At 42.0% G+C, this 14,666-nt stretch overlaps 3 protein-coding genes across 4 annotated transcripts in view; 2 read left to right on the forward strand and 1 right to left on the reverse strand.

Moving 5' to 3' along the window:
• Window positions 1-3,722, forward strand: part of fam49a (family with sequence similarity 49 member A) — a 41,837-nt gene extending 38,115 nt beyond the window's left edge. For both annotated transcript variants that reach the window (XM_080791064.1, XM_080791063.1), the window contains exon 12: window positions 169-3,722. In XM_080791064.1, the coding sequence (XP_080647190.1) occupies window positions 169-232 (64 nt within the window). In that variant the 3' untranslated portion in view covers window positions 233-3,722. The remainder of the gene's footprint in view (window positions 1-168) is intronic.
• A 339-nt stretch (window positions 3,723-4,061) lies between these two features.
• fbxo16 (F-box protein 16) lies at window positions 4,062-8,771 on the reverse strand (the record flags this gene model as incomplete). Its single annotated transcript, XM_080791398.1, has 8 exons — window positions 4,062-4,126; window positions 4,348-4,618; window positions 5,078-5,195; window positions 5,962-6,227; window positions 6,620-6,784; window positions 7,388-7,594; window positions 7,945-7,980; window positions 8,676-8,771. 8 exons carry the CDS (start codon window positions 8,769-8,771, stop codon window positions 4,062-4,064), a joined length of 1,224 nt encoding a protein of 407 aa, XP_080647524.1.
• A 1,365-nt stretch (window positions 8,772-10,136) lies between these two features.
• fzd3a (frizzled class receptor 3a) overlaps window positions 10,137-14,666 on the forward strand; it is a 31,901-nt gene continuing 27,371 nt past the window's right edge. The window contains exons 1-2 of the mRNA XM_080791232.1: window positions 10,137-10,235; window positions 11,252-11,935. Coding sequence (XP_080647358.1) covers window positions 11,735-11,935 — 201 coding nt within the window. The 5' untranslated portion in view covers window positions 10,137-10,235; window positions 11,252-11,734. The remainder of the gene's footprint in view (window positions 10,236-11,251; window positions 11,936-14,666) is intronic.

Here is a 14,666-nt window from a genome sequence, read left to right on the forward strand (position 1 = left end):
AGATGTGCTATTCTTGCAGAATGTCCACCCCAGAATGGGGATAACCAAGAGTACAGCAGTAGCCATTGCCCCTGTAGCGACGCATCTCGTGCTCTCAAACTATGTGGAGGTTGCAGGTGTTGAGTTTGGTTTCGTTCTGATCTGAGCATTGCTTTTCTTTGTATTTAGATTCACCACAAAACACCTGAACGACGAATCCACACCGAAGAACATTCGAACAATGCTCCAGTAACACTTTTCCTTTTTTATATATATATATATATATTAATAAACATGAAGAGGATCGATTTACTGACCTCAGAAAGATGTATATGTTTACATTATTTAAAGAAAACAAAAGACTCGATGTTAATACTTGTGTGTATTTACATAGTCATTCTCTCCAAGTCTCTGAAACCCACAGAACATGTACCATTTCCATAGCAAAAACTGTTTGCCGAAGCACATACCTAACTTACCCTCAGCCTTATATACACACACAACTTGCACGCCAATTCTATGAATGAGGAGTTGAGTGTGATGACAAATGTCCATCAAAACAAGTTAAACATAATGTATAGCATAATACCAACACATTCTTCTTAAAATGATTGTGGGGGAAATGGCTTGGAGTGAGACAATTTACTATAGTTCTGATTTTAATAGTGATTTAGCGATTAAAGGGTGACTGAGTTATCTTGAAACAAGTTTCAGTGAATTAGCTTGTTAACAACATGACACTTATTTTCTAAAGAAAATTCATGTTGGATTTATTGTCTGCCGCGTTTGTGTCACCGGCATGTTGCACTCTTTCCGGCTGTTGGGTTCGACTTTTTAGAGCAAGCCCCCTGCCATCCAGCTCACCTGTTCAAAACAATCAAACATACCTACCGCTATTATGATGTGATAAAGGTTGTCTGTCATGTCATTGCTAGTTTGCAAATTAAATGTTACCAATCAGTTGATGTCAGTTTGTTGTGTATTGGGTAGAGGCTGTGATGACGGAAGAGGTGGCAGCCTACTGTATAATATGTGCGCCGCGACAAATGTATCTACCAACCAAAAGTTTTTTCTTTTGTTGTATGGCAAAGCTCAGAGTGATGAATTTAAGTGTTGTGTCTGGTTTAAAGTATGTGCGTATTCTTCCTCTCTTCGTCGTGCGTGTGGCTTTTGTATCTAACAAGAAAGTTATTTCCAAAATACACAAGCTTTAATTCTGAATAAATTCCTCTCGTATGAGCAAAAAAGAATAACATGAATACTCTGCTCGGGTAGGGATTTGTAATTGTAATGAATGGTGTTCCATAATGTGTGTTCTTTTTTTTAAAACCACTTAAACCCTCTATCTCTTAGAGGGAATCTCTTAACCAAAAAAATAGCTGATCTACCGATCGGCTATTTTTGGCTAATGTTCCCCCCTTAATGGATGCTGGGGTTAGGCCCCTTTGAAAGATTTTAATTTTTCAGGAAGGGGAACTAACAAATAAGTAATTCCTCGTTTCCAAAGCAGGGGCCAAATGGCCAATCGGGGCATACATATTATTATGTCACTTTATTTTATACCCCCAAAATGCCTTTGAGTCTTTTCATTCAGCTTTTATATGATCTGTTCAATGATCTGTTGTTATTCTGTCTATTGTCTCTGGTACCATTGTTGTTTTCTTCTGCACCATATAGAACCATAAGTCGCTGTTTTCTGCTGTGTTTTGGTTTCTTGTGACTGAATGACATACTGTACAGAGTCGGCTTAGCTGTGAATTCTACCAAACCATCCACAGCAACCATGTGTCGCAGTCGAGTTTTGTCCATATTTTACATTGTGAGAGGTCGCTCATAGTGCCAGTTCAGCACACAGTGACTTGCCATGATTGATCAGGTGCCGTATAACCCCTAGGAAAGATAAGGCCGCTGACCAACCAGGGCAAGCTTATCACCCTCTTGGTTCTTTTCACTCCACTCACTCAGGGTAAATAAAGGATATATATATATACTGTAGATATGCCCTTCATTATAACTCAAGGTTGCTCTAATGGAGCTCTCCATGAATAAATAATGACCTTTAACAACATTTTGCAGAATCAGACAATCTCATTATTATTCACTGTCATACTTTTGCATTCATCAGCATATTGTGCGTCAATATTGCTTTTGTAAGTCTCATATTCTAGTTAATAAATGGCAAATGCAGAGACAAAAGACACAAACTCATTTGTATTCAAAGAACCGTCTGGCGGCAACTGCAAATCAAACAACTGAAGCCATTTTGTATTGAGTATGAGTATTCCATTAGAATAACACTCGGTGTCTCTCAACCAAGGTAGTGATTTGAGGCAGAGGGATAGAAAGGCTTTTGTTGGCACAAATCATTCAGTGCAGTTGCAGTACTGGTACAGTATATATTGAGATGGGTGAAGCTTCACCGCTCATCCATCACTGGAGATCAATCAATCATAATTGAGTTACTGGGTTCCAAAGAACACCGAATTGGAGATTGATGTATACCTTTAAAATAAATTAAAACGGGGAGTAGGGGACGAAACAAAGGTCACCAGCTCCCAGATTAGCTGGCAGGCATGGCAGACACAAAGGCAATACAATAATGTCTGTTTTGGACCAATAATATTTCTCGTCTAGAATGAACTTGTGTGGCCAATCAACGTTAGACCGTGTCATCTATCCACAATACAGGCTACATTTTGAATCAATTGCTTCTAATCAGTGGTGTAGGAACTACAGTGCATACTACCAGCTGCCTTAAATCCTTAAGTTTTATTTCATTGTACGAATAAATTAAACATTATTGTAAACTGGTAAATAATGGGACTAACCTTCTACATTTGTAACATGGTTATATCATCTGTGTCGCAGTTTCTTGTTGAATAGTGACGTCTGCTTCATTGAGCTTTATATTGTATTTCACCCCATAAGCCATATAATGGAACACACTGCCTTGTACCCTACTCACATTTCTACTAATGCATCAGTTATCTACCATTCATTTTAGATAGGTATGTTGATTGTTCATTTTTGTGATCATCCTGGTATTTAGTAATATATTGTGTGAGCGCCATACTTGTTTTGTTTTTTTGGATGCAATTGTTTTTTATATGCAATGAATGAATACTGTACACGTGGAGTATGTGAGATGTAAAGAGAGTGTACGTATGATATTGATAGTGTACATCCACTGACTGAAGTGATTTCCAGAGTTGCAATTAGTGAGGAAAAAGTCTCTTTCAACTTGGTCGGTCACGGTTGAAGAACACATGCTTTCTGTTATGGCCGTGGCCAATTTATGCTCTTTTGTACGACAGTTTTGCGTACCACAAATGGCTTATCTACAAGTTCACATGTCCCATCCGTGATGCGTTGTGAGCTTGTGTAGTATGGAGTTCACATGTCCCATCCGTGATGCGTTGTGAGCTTGTGTAGTATGGGCTATGACTGTCATGTGCGTGTCATGTCCCATCCGTGATGCGTTGTGAGCTTGTGTAGTATGGGCTATGACTGTCATGTGAGCTTGTGTAGTATGGGCTATGACTGTCATGTGTGTGACAACACTGTACGACAAAGTATAAATCCTGCTATATGCTACTGTGTAACATTCAGCATGCAAGCAGCTGTGTTGTGTTTTTTTTTTTTATGTCTGATGATTCGATGTTCAAGAATTGCATTGGCTTTGTATTGCATATTGGATGGGATGTGTGGACTGACAAATAAAAGTGGTACATTTCTTACATGGACATGGTTCTTTTGGCTTAATTTTACAGTAAGCATTAAACAAGTCTTCATAATGATCCATTTAGGAAAACATCGAAACCAGATCATTCACTCGCTCTCAAATACAGAAATATACAACAAGCAAGGACAAGCTATAGTAGTATCAAGTTAAAGGTGACATAAGTGATATCCTTTTGTTAAAATAAGTCTTAGAAATATACTGAAGTTCCAAGTCAAGATAATTAACCTAATGAATCACTCTTCATTCAGAACACTGCCACAGTTGAACATTTTCAAGTACATAGTAGTCCTCCTAGGTGTGTGTTGTAGTTCTGAAATCCTCCTGAGGGGGGCAATGTGACTCACTCCTCATTTTGGTTAGAAGAGGCATGCAATATCCATGGCTGGCATTCAAACAGTGGAGTACCTGAGACCAGGAGATATTTATGCCATTAGCAGAAAGTCACATCTCCTAATTGGCACGGGTAGAAAGCAACTAATTTCCAATAACTTATGTTATTTTACTTGCGTAGCCTTTTCTCGATTATTAGATTAATCGAAAAAGTAATCAACTGAATAATCTCTAAGAAAATGTCATAGTTGCAGCCCTTCTTTCAATATACAAGTATGCACTGTGTGTAGTCTTACTGGGAGCTGTGCGATGTGAGCGCAATGATGCCCTCAGTCCCTCCGCACTCAGCCGAGGCACTGCTGACCTCACTGGCCCCGGGCGTATCCCAGCATTCCACTGGCCTGAGCACACTAGGCTCCTTGCCGTGTCCTTGGTCATGGGATAGTCCAGACTGCGAGTGGCCCAGTCGGGTCTGCTCTGGATGTGATAATGTTGATGATGATGAAGAGGAGGCTGGGAGGGTGGTGCGGGGCTCGAGCTGGAGCTGAGATCAAGGGACAGAGTCATCTGAGAGAGGAGAAAAGAAGAACAATAACATGTATTAGATGGGTACATTCATTTGCAGTCATCAGAACAATATATTAACTCAAAGCCAATTTGAAATGTCTGAGGTACTGTAAGTGAATGAAAAACACTCCTACTCCCTTAAAAACACACCCAATGAAAGCACTACAGAGACTGAAATGTTTATTGCATATTCAATGTGCCCTTTCTTTCAACTCCCCCCTCTCCACCGTCATCATCATTATTATGTTGGTCTTCCTTTGTCCTCCATCATCCTCCATCCTGTGTGGAACTCGTAATTAGCATTAATTTCCCTGTAACGGCTCTACCATAATGCACACACAGTGCATTATGCAGGTATTGCTGCTGGTGTCTCTGGGGAGTTCCCCTGCAGAGTCAGGTAATGGGGGTCTCTCTGTTAGTCAGGTTATCATCATAATGGATGTAGGAGTGCTGGTTTACCAGTGACTTGGCTTTGCGTAGTTTATAATTGGCCTCCGACAAGGTTTTTTTCCTTGTGTTGTCTGGCTCAGCTCTGTTGGTTGTGGTGGTGGGGGCTGCATATCTGCTTCTCATTTGCCTGAGGATGGAGATTTTGAGCTGGTGAGTGGTGCAACTAGGGGAAACAATTCTCACTATATGCAGCAATAAAGCATTAATGAGGTTCGATTTGTGGGAGGTGGAAACAAAACAAAAAGCAGGGGAGATCCACTTAAGCCCATATTAACAGTCATACAAGAAATAGCGAACAAGTGACGTGTTGTGTGCTTGTATATTTGTTATTTTCACTATTTAAGAAAGACCTTAAATGTAATTTTTAACTATTTTAACAAACATTTTTGATAACATCAACCGTGAATATGAAACATATCAGAGGGTATACATTTCCCTAAAAAAGATACATGTATTTAGTCTGAAAAGAAGCAGGGATAAAACATCTCCACCGACAATACAAATGGATGACCGACCCCCCCACAGCAAATCAAACCCTGGAGTTACAGTAATTGCTGCACAATTAAACGCAATATAAACAAAATCTGTAAATTACCAGTGAAGTGTGCTTTGGATAGAGTATCAAACCGATACATTCTTCACACAAGTGAGAACAGTTTTTATTTTGCTTAGCAGGCAGCTAATGGGGACATTTTCCTAAAGGTAACAATTAATCCAATAACTACTCATTTCCCGTCACACTGCCAGTTCTACACTCTTGAATAGCCAATACAATCTCCAATTGAGACTGAGGACGTTACTGTGTGTTCAAAGTGGTATAAAACAAAACAGCAATAAAATCAAATGTATCAACTGAAAGGGGAGATTATCAGACCTGAGGGAAGTTGTCTTACTGTGCTTGTTCATTGGGGTCCATGTTGGCCAGGTAGTTGAAGCGCAGGGTGTCTTTGGGGTGTCTGTCGGCATCTCTCCACGGTGGCAGTCCAGTGGGGGGCTTCCCTGTCCCTGCCCCTAAGCCCCTCCCAGGGGTGCTCCTGCCTCGATGGGTGGCAGGTGCTGAACGCACTACGCTACTGGAGGCTGGTTCAGCCGCTTCTGGCCGTCTGCTGCTAATGGCTGTCACCTCTGGAACCACAAACTGCTGCTTTGCAGAAGGGGTCTGGAAAAATTAAAACCCCACGAAGAGTCTCACTCACAAATATATGTTGTGATACTGCTATTTCTGACACTGGCAAGCAAACGTCTCTAGGGGTGCAACAGTTGTCAGTTAATCAAACTAATAGATTTAATTGATTATAAAAAATATGGATTTTTTAAATCAAATTATCGATTTTCAAATACGACACAAATCGTAGAATAGCAGATCTACAAGCTCACAACAACGTGTTGTAAGCTTGTAAACTAGCTTCTTTTTTTTCGTGACCATTGTATGATGTGGTTAGTCAGACTATTACTTGATTATTCAATTAATTGAACAAAAAAGTAATCAGAACTTAAGTATAGCTAAGAAGATAATGGATAGTTACAATCCCACTAGTTTCATCTCCAGACCTGAGGTTTGTTGATCCACAGTTCCTGTACCATCTCTATGTAATGTCTCTTCCAGACACCCTGCTCAAACGGCGTCGGGGAGAAGCTGATGCACCAGCCCAGCCTCAGACACTTGGACATCCACAGCTGGTCCAACTCAACTATAGCCTTCCAGTGCCAACTCACCTGCACACACACACACACACACACACACACATACACACACACACACACACACACACACAACATCTTTATTTGCATTCACATTTAACAAGAAATGCTTGAACACAAACAATAGTGGATGCGCAAACTTGCTTCAGGATACAGATCACGGGTACAGAAAGCATCGCCTTCTCCATATATGGCGACTGCCAATTATTGCAGACACTAAACAGAATTTAGCCGATGAGCTCTCGGCTTGGGCATGCCTGCAATCTGCAGGCCCCTCACGACTGATTTATGGACATTACCTAGGCTTCCAAATATGAACACAAGTAGTTTACATTTGTAGACAAGCTGTATAATAGCATCCTTAAGACGCTGGTACTTAAGCACCTTGGTAAGGAATGCCTCTTCCAGACTGTGGTAAAATGTACATGCCACTTCCAAAATGGTCACTTCTCTACTGTCCTCATCAACAACACACACACACACACACACACACACACAGCCGAGTCATTCTCACACCCAAATTCTTTCCTATTCTTATTGATTACAGTTTACAAATACATTGATACCCCCATCACTAGTAAAAGTACAAATACCTCCACCTTTGAAGCAGATCAGTACCTGGGCACAGCGGCAGAGGCTCCGGGGGTCCAAGAAGGAGAACAGGTAGAGGGAGAGGACTCTGGGTAGCAGGCAGGTGAAGTCTGCGGCCTCCTGGGGCAGTCTGCTGCTCACACTGTGGTCCAGGTACCTGAGCTGGCCCACAGAACACCTGGACAGGAAGTCCTCCAACACGGCCTTCCTCTGGCTGTCAGACCACTTGTCAAACTGAGATGAAGGAAGACAGAATTCATAGAATGCTGTAAAACTGTTCGCCAGAAATATGATTTTTGTTCTTGCTTTTTCTTCTTCTTTTTTCAGTGAGCATATAAGACATCAATTAAAAGCCTTTACTTGACAGATGCTAAGAGCCTAAGAACCTGGGAGGCCCAAAACCACCTGGAGCAGAACTGTGACACAAGAGCTGGAACAGATGAAGCTGTCATGGGGTAGAGGCGCAACATGCTGCCAGGGATCGAATGCAACGGAGAGCGCTCATTGAAGCCTTATACCCACGACGAAGAGGAGTGTAAGTAAGTAAGACAGATGCTATTTCTGAATATGTGCTTTTGACTTACCCACTTTTCCAAAAGGTTTCGTCTCTCCATGAATACCTGAGGAAGAAGTGTCAACTGTTGTTAGTTAAAGTTCCCACAATATCATGAACATTATAATGAAGGAATTATATTGTGAATGCTTAATGGCAAAACAAGTGAAAAGTTATGGGACAATTTTAAAAGCCTTTCATTGAATGGCTAATGCATGGCGAGAATAAAAAAGGACGCTGTTGCCAACGCACTGCAACACAACGCGTTTTTTACATTTTTATTCTTGCCATGCATTAGCCATTAAAATAAAGCCTTTTCATTTCCTGTGCCTTTTTCACTCTTTGATAAAAATATGTGCTCCTTTCTCTCTCTCTCTCTCTCTCTCTCTCTCTCTCTTTTTAACCATGCTACATTCAACCACACTATCATTCCTGCTTACCGTATGTTGTTGCATGTTGTTGATTAGTATTTTTATGGACAAACAAATTAAATAAACCTGTATATCACCATATGCTCCCTGATGGCCCCACGGGTGCTCCATGTTGCCCTCACAACTAAACACTTTCAACCTGGCCGAGTGGCCGTATTTTGGACATTGTTCTTAGAATACTAACATTTTCCAAATTGTCCAAACATTTAGAGAATAGTGTGATGGTGAGTGCTGGTAGATTGTCTAATTTAGCTTTTTGTCATGAGGTGAATTATATAGGACTTAAGTGGATAAAAGCAAAGAGTGATACAATGCCAGATGACTGACTTACATAGTTGTTGGACAGCTGGTGGTTGAGAGGAGTCCAGGCACTCATCTTGGTCTGCATCTTTGCAGAGCTCAGAGATGTTCTGGGTGCGAGTGGCATACTTCTGTTCGGTGATTGAGGTAGATCACAGTGTAGTGTTTTCCCTAAACACGTATATAGAATGCATTGAAATGAACTAACAAACTAAAACGTTTTAAAACAATGAAGAATGTAGTTGTACCATGCTTTGTTATTGTATGTGTCTGCGGCTCTACAGCTTCGTTATGATTAATACCAGTAGGCAGAAACATACATGCAACACACAATACTATGACTTCATTGACTTGATCATTGACGTGTACATTTCTGAAAGCAAAGTTGTCTCATTCAACTCACCATCTGTTCTTCTTATCTACATGCCTACATCATGGCATTGGCACCGATGGCAGGCATATATGCACATGATCGATCCTCAGTCTCAGAAGCACTGTGCAAGAACTGTTTCTGAGGCTTCCTCCATTCCCACTTTGACTTTACCACTAAACAGTTTACATGTTACCATAGTAACGTCGTTGAGCGCTTGCACCATTGACTGCCCTCCCTCCCAGAGTCCCCCCCCTATTCTCGTAGTCATCTGGCGCTCATGCGTTGTCCCAATGTCCGGAGTGACAACACAACACTGCCTTGAGCGACAACCGCCTGCTGGGACCATAATGCCCGGCTGCTCACACAGGGGGGCGCTGCAGTATAACCCACATTAGGATACTATAGCCTCTACTAATAATATTTACAGTGATTCTCAACCTTTTTGCATTAGGTCACATGACCTCCTACTTAATTTTTAAAAAACTGTTCATTTGTGCGTGCACTGCAAATGGAAATGGGCCGGGTCCAAACTCCATTAGGTCCCCGGACCCGTCGTGAACCAGTGTAGAGTAGATGAGATATACATTACAGGCCTACACCATGTGTGACTCGATCATTGTGTGAATGCTGACAACTGTGTTGTTACTGATAACATATCAGTGATAGGCAGTAACATTTGTTGTCGACGGGCTGTTAGGTTGTAACATTGTTGTTGGCGGGCTGTTTCTGCCTGGATATGAAGTGCTTTGTAGCCTACGGACGCCATTAATGAAAAATGTATGATGACAGTAATTGCCAGTAGCTATGTTCTCATTGCGATGTTAAGTTTAGGCCTAAATAGTGCTTACTTGGGAGCATATATAGCTTGCTTGGGAGTTGGACTATATAAGCCTATAGCCTAAACCTAAATGCTAGCCGAAATGTGTACATTTTAGAACTGTGTAGTCACTGCAGTCAGACAACAAACTATATATAGGCTACTACTAGTACTAGCCTACTTTCTCCATAGATTAACGTTTTTACTTTCAATAGCCATGCTCGTCCACGATGCGCGGCCGCGCGGAACGGGGACATCGTAAACCTGCTGTGAGAACTGAAGAGAGAGGAGGAGGAGGAGGAGGTGGTGGTGTGGGTGGGTCATTCACTCATTGTTACCAAGTCGAGGAGCAGCGAAGACCCCGCACGCAGCCACACGTGAATCTTCTACAAAATATCAAGGTAAAGTTCCTTTATAGAATATAGAAATTAACGCGTTTCACAAAGCGGACATTTTGCGTATTAATCGCCACAGTCGCTCTTTGGAATCACTGATCAGCGTGTAAATGAAAACAGCGGAGCCGCCGGTCGGGACGTAGATAGACGAGCTTCCATACGGCTACTATCGGCACACACACGAACTAACCGTCATCTTTTGTTCCGCTACGTTTTGCATGACATTATTTTAGGCTATCGGGGCCTCAATGTTTATCTCTGTACGCGCATTTGATCGAGCCGATGATGAGCCGACAGCTATGACCGATAGATAGGACACAATTTTACCTATGATGATTCATACATGATCCATAGTAGTTACACGTTTCACACGAGCGCTTTAATTCGTAAATTGCCCGGCAGCAGCAGCGGTCCGTGAACAGGAATAGCCAGCACGCCCATAACATTACGCACAGGTAATGGGCGCACTGAATAACCTTATATTTATATTAGCCTATATAATATAGGATATATTTATATACAGTGTTACGTGTATGCATATATTATTCCTAACCATCAATTCAAATTTGGCTAATAATATTGCTTTGCTTATCAGCTTAAGGTTTTGTTGACTCAAACTTAAATGTATTCCAATCTACATTTTATATTTGACTTTATGGGTTATACAGTAGCCTATACTATTCTGGCTAGGGTTATGCCGGCTACTGCAATGACTTGCAATCATTAATGCAATTAACCATGTATGATTTTTAAGCTGTGAGCAGAATAGTATATTAATTAATAATGTTTAGTCATTAATCCATATCACCACCCCCCCTAACAGACCATGAAAGCAATTACCAACCCTCTTTAAACATGCAGCAGCCCATTGTGGGTTGCTTTCTCAATCTAATTAGCTTATTACAATTATTATGAAATTGGTGTCATTTTCAGGTCAAGTACAACATAGGCTATGTTGAATAACTGAAGAGACGTATTTTGCTATTTTTAAAATTAGATTTCTGTATGTATTATTTTTTCAGATCCCAGACCAAACATCATCTCACTCTGCATTTGTCTTCAATTCTTTGCCTCCATGGTCTTGGTCTGTCTCCAAGAAAACGAAGGAAGAAAAGTCCAATCTATATATTGCAACTACAAGGGACCTTCATAATTCTCAGTTGATGGAAATGTATTTTCTTCATTGGTGAATGAAAGTCTGCTGGTGATGGATGTGAACACCCTCAGCCATGGCCATCTTGGATTTTGCCTACCGACGATGTCGACGGTTTCTTTCTGATTCGAAGAGAAGGAGCGGTCACAGACTCGCCGCTACAGACGGCCCGTAAACCTGGTGTCCCGTCATCACCGTCGCTGAGCTCTGGTGAAACCAGCCTTTGGCCTTCACTCTGCAGCGATTCCTGCTGAACAAAGCCGATGCTGTACCTTGGTACTGTCCAACCGTCTCCCTGATCCCCTCCCTGGTGGTCTGGTCTGTACCCTGTGCTGTGCTGACCGAACCCACCATGGGTCTCCTGTGGGTGCTGTCGGTGTCGATGCTCGCGGCGTGCGTGGCCATACCCATGGACGCAGCGGCAGGCAGCCACAGCACGTTCACCTGCGAGCCCATCACCCTACGCATGTGCCAGGGGCTCCCATACAACGCCACCTTCATGCCCAACATCCTGAACCACTATGACCAGCAGACTGCAGCTCTCGCCATGGAGGTAAGGTTCTGAATGCTCACACAGGGAAAGCATGTGACACTAGTTTTGATGTTTTTGTTTGTTTTATTTTTTCATATAAAGCCAAGATTCTGGTTGCCTGGGGGCTCAAGTCAGTAATGGTATACACACAGACCATAATATGTGCCTTGTGAGCTCCTCTCCGACTCCTCTTGCTCTCCTCTCTCTCTGTCCTGTCTCTCTAGTCTAGTCTACGCTGACCTACCTCATCCCTATTCTGGGTCATAATAGGTAGACTTTCAGCAAAAATATCTGATCCACAAAGTGATGTGTACTGAGCTGTTGTGAGTATGCCATTTCCAGTGAAGAGAAAGCGATTTGGTAAAAAAAAAAGGTGGGGACCAACTTAATTGCATATTGAATATTAGGTTTAAGACTGTTAAAACTATAGTTGGTGACCCAAATAGGCCCCCTGGCCTTTGGCATCCGATGGGCCTCTGCATATGCACAACTAAAATTTTAATGAGCTTGGGTCTCATGGGGAGAGAGTTTTCTTTTTTTGTATTTGGGTCCAAGCAGAAGTAGGTTAAGAAGCTTTAATGCGCCTTTATGTTTGAGTCATAGACATGTGACTTGAGCCCTGAAACACAACACAAAGTGACAGTGTGCTGCTAAACAAAGACCGACCGTACATCCAAAAGTATTGCTGTTTTATCTTAAATATACAGGGTTTTCTGAAAATAGTGCCTTTAATTTTGTTTGGCATACTGTGACCTATTCTGTTCCCCTTTTTCTTTTACTTGCTTTGTTGTTTTTTTTCTCTCTGTGACCTTTTGAGGCACCCCTATCTTCTTCTGAGTCGCTCACATTTTGCTTTATATAAGAACCGAAGGAACGTGACATTTGTTGTGGTCACAGACATTTTGTTTTGTATCTGTATTTGCCTGGGAGACGCTGGCCTATTCCTTTTCTCTCACTGACTCCCTCACTCAAACACACACGCGATCGAGTTAAAGGTCAAGGGTGTTTTCTTTGCTGTGCATTCTGCCCCATGGACATCCTGGTATAGCACTAGCACCGTAGCCGCCTAGATAACTTCACTCCACACCATGGTTAGCTGGCTTCTGCTATCCATCCATCCATCTTCAACCGCTTAATCGTAGTCGGGTCGCGGGGGCAACAGCTCCACCAGAGTGCTCCAGACTTCCCTCTCCAGAGCAACATTAGTGACTTCCTCCTGGGGGATTCCGAGACGTTCCAAGGCCAGTGAGTCGATGTATTTCCTCCAACTGCGCCTTGGTCTGCCCCGGGGTCTCCTCCCAGTGGGACATGCCTCGAGGACCTCCCTAGGGAGGTGCCCGATAGGCATCCTAACCAGATGCCCGAACCACCTCAGCTGACTCCTTTCGTGCTAGCCTACTTTTCATATGGCTCATCTGGCCTCAGGGACTGTGAGCATATTTCCAAATCATTAAGTAGAAATTTAGATTTCTCTTGGAGGTATTTGTGTGGGATAGGGGTGTGGCGTTTTCAGTTGGTGGTGGTGCATTATTAATATAACACTGTTGTGCTACAGTATATAAGGCAGCATCTTTTTATTCCAAAATGGTATCCAGTCCCGGTGAGCTTGTTGCAATGATGGTGATTTACAACATCTTCTAGACTCTAGATAGATGTTGTAAATGTACAACTATTTCCCATTCCAAGTGTCAGCAATGTAATGCCAGCTCCGCTATTCCAAAGCCCCCTCAGATGCATATTAAACTATTTTCAGCAATGGTATAATATTTTTTTCAGTGGTTAGATTTTGTTGAGCTGGTCGTTTTGGAAGTAGCTCTCAAGTTAAAAAAAAAAGTGTGGGCACCACTGATCTAGAAGAGGCTGTTAAAATCAATGTCTCTAGTCTAAAACCTTTTACATAACAGGCTTTATAGCAGTCTGTGGCGACTTAACATGGCTTTCTTTCCAACGGGCCGAAGTAAAGTTAGTAAACGCACTGCCAACAAGACGCGGCATTATTTTAGTTTCTCTTTGCTTCTGATAGAGTTAAGCCTGGTTTCCTGAAATGATCCCACGTTTTATTGTCTCACTCCTGCTTCTCCTAGATTATCTATAGATTTACGGCTCATAGTATTTGAATGTTGTAGTTTAGTGTTATCCTCTTTGAAACGTCGATGTAGGCATTTGAACTCAATTACGGAGCAGATGCATCACCTCGTTAGATTAATCCCATATCTTTTATGTATGCAGGTCCCATGGACCAGCAGTTACTGGTCGACATGATACACATTTCCACGTCTTGTCTTTTTCTCTGTTTCTCTGTCCATCTCCCTTTCTGTCTGACTCTGTAGGTCTTTCACACTCTTTGTCTATTCAGATTTATACTTGGTTGTGCACTGAAAATAACAGATGTACAAGCTCAATCTACGCACAGGGCATCACGCTGCTGCACGTGGTGAGCTTGTAGATCGGCTATTTTCAATGCACGACACCTGCGAGCAAAGTATAACTCAGGCTTTTGTTTCCACCTGCCACTGTTTGTGACTATTCATCCGTACTTCAAAATATTTATTTGTTTACCCATCCGTCCATGTTATTTATTTGTTTACCCATCCGTCCATGTTTTCCTCATCTTATTTGTCTAAACTATTCATCCGAACTGATTTATCCATCCGTTATGTCCTCGTATTAATTTCCATTCACCCATCCATCCTTTTAGTCTATTCATCCGTATTGTATGCTGCCTTCCTCTCCCAGCTCTCCCCTCTGACCT

The sequence above is a fragment of the Protomyctophum bolini genome (genome assembly GCF_963924005.1).
Source record: "Protomyctophum bolini genome assembly, chromosome: 19".
In the NCBI taxonomy this organism is placed as follows: domain Eukaryota; kingdom Metazoa; phylum Chordata; class Actinopteri; order Myctophiformes; family Myctophidae; genus Protomyctophum; species Protomyctophum bolini.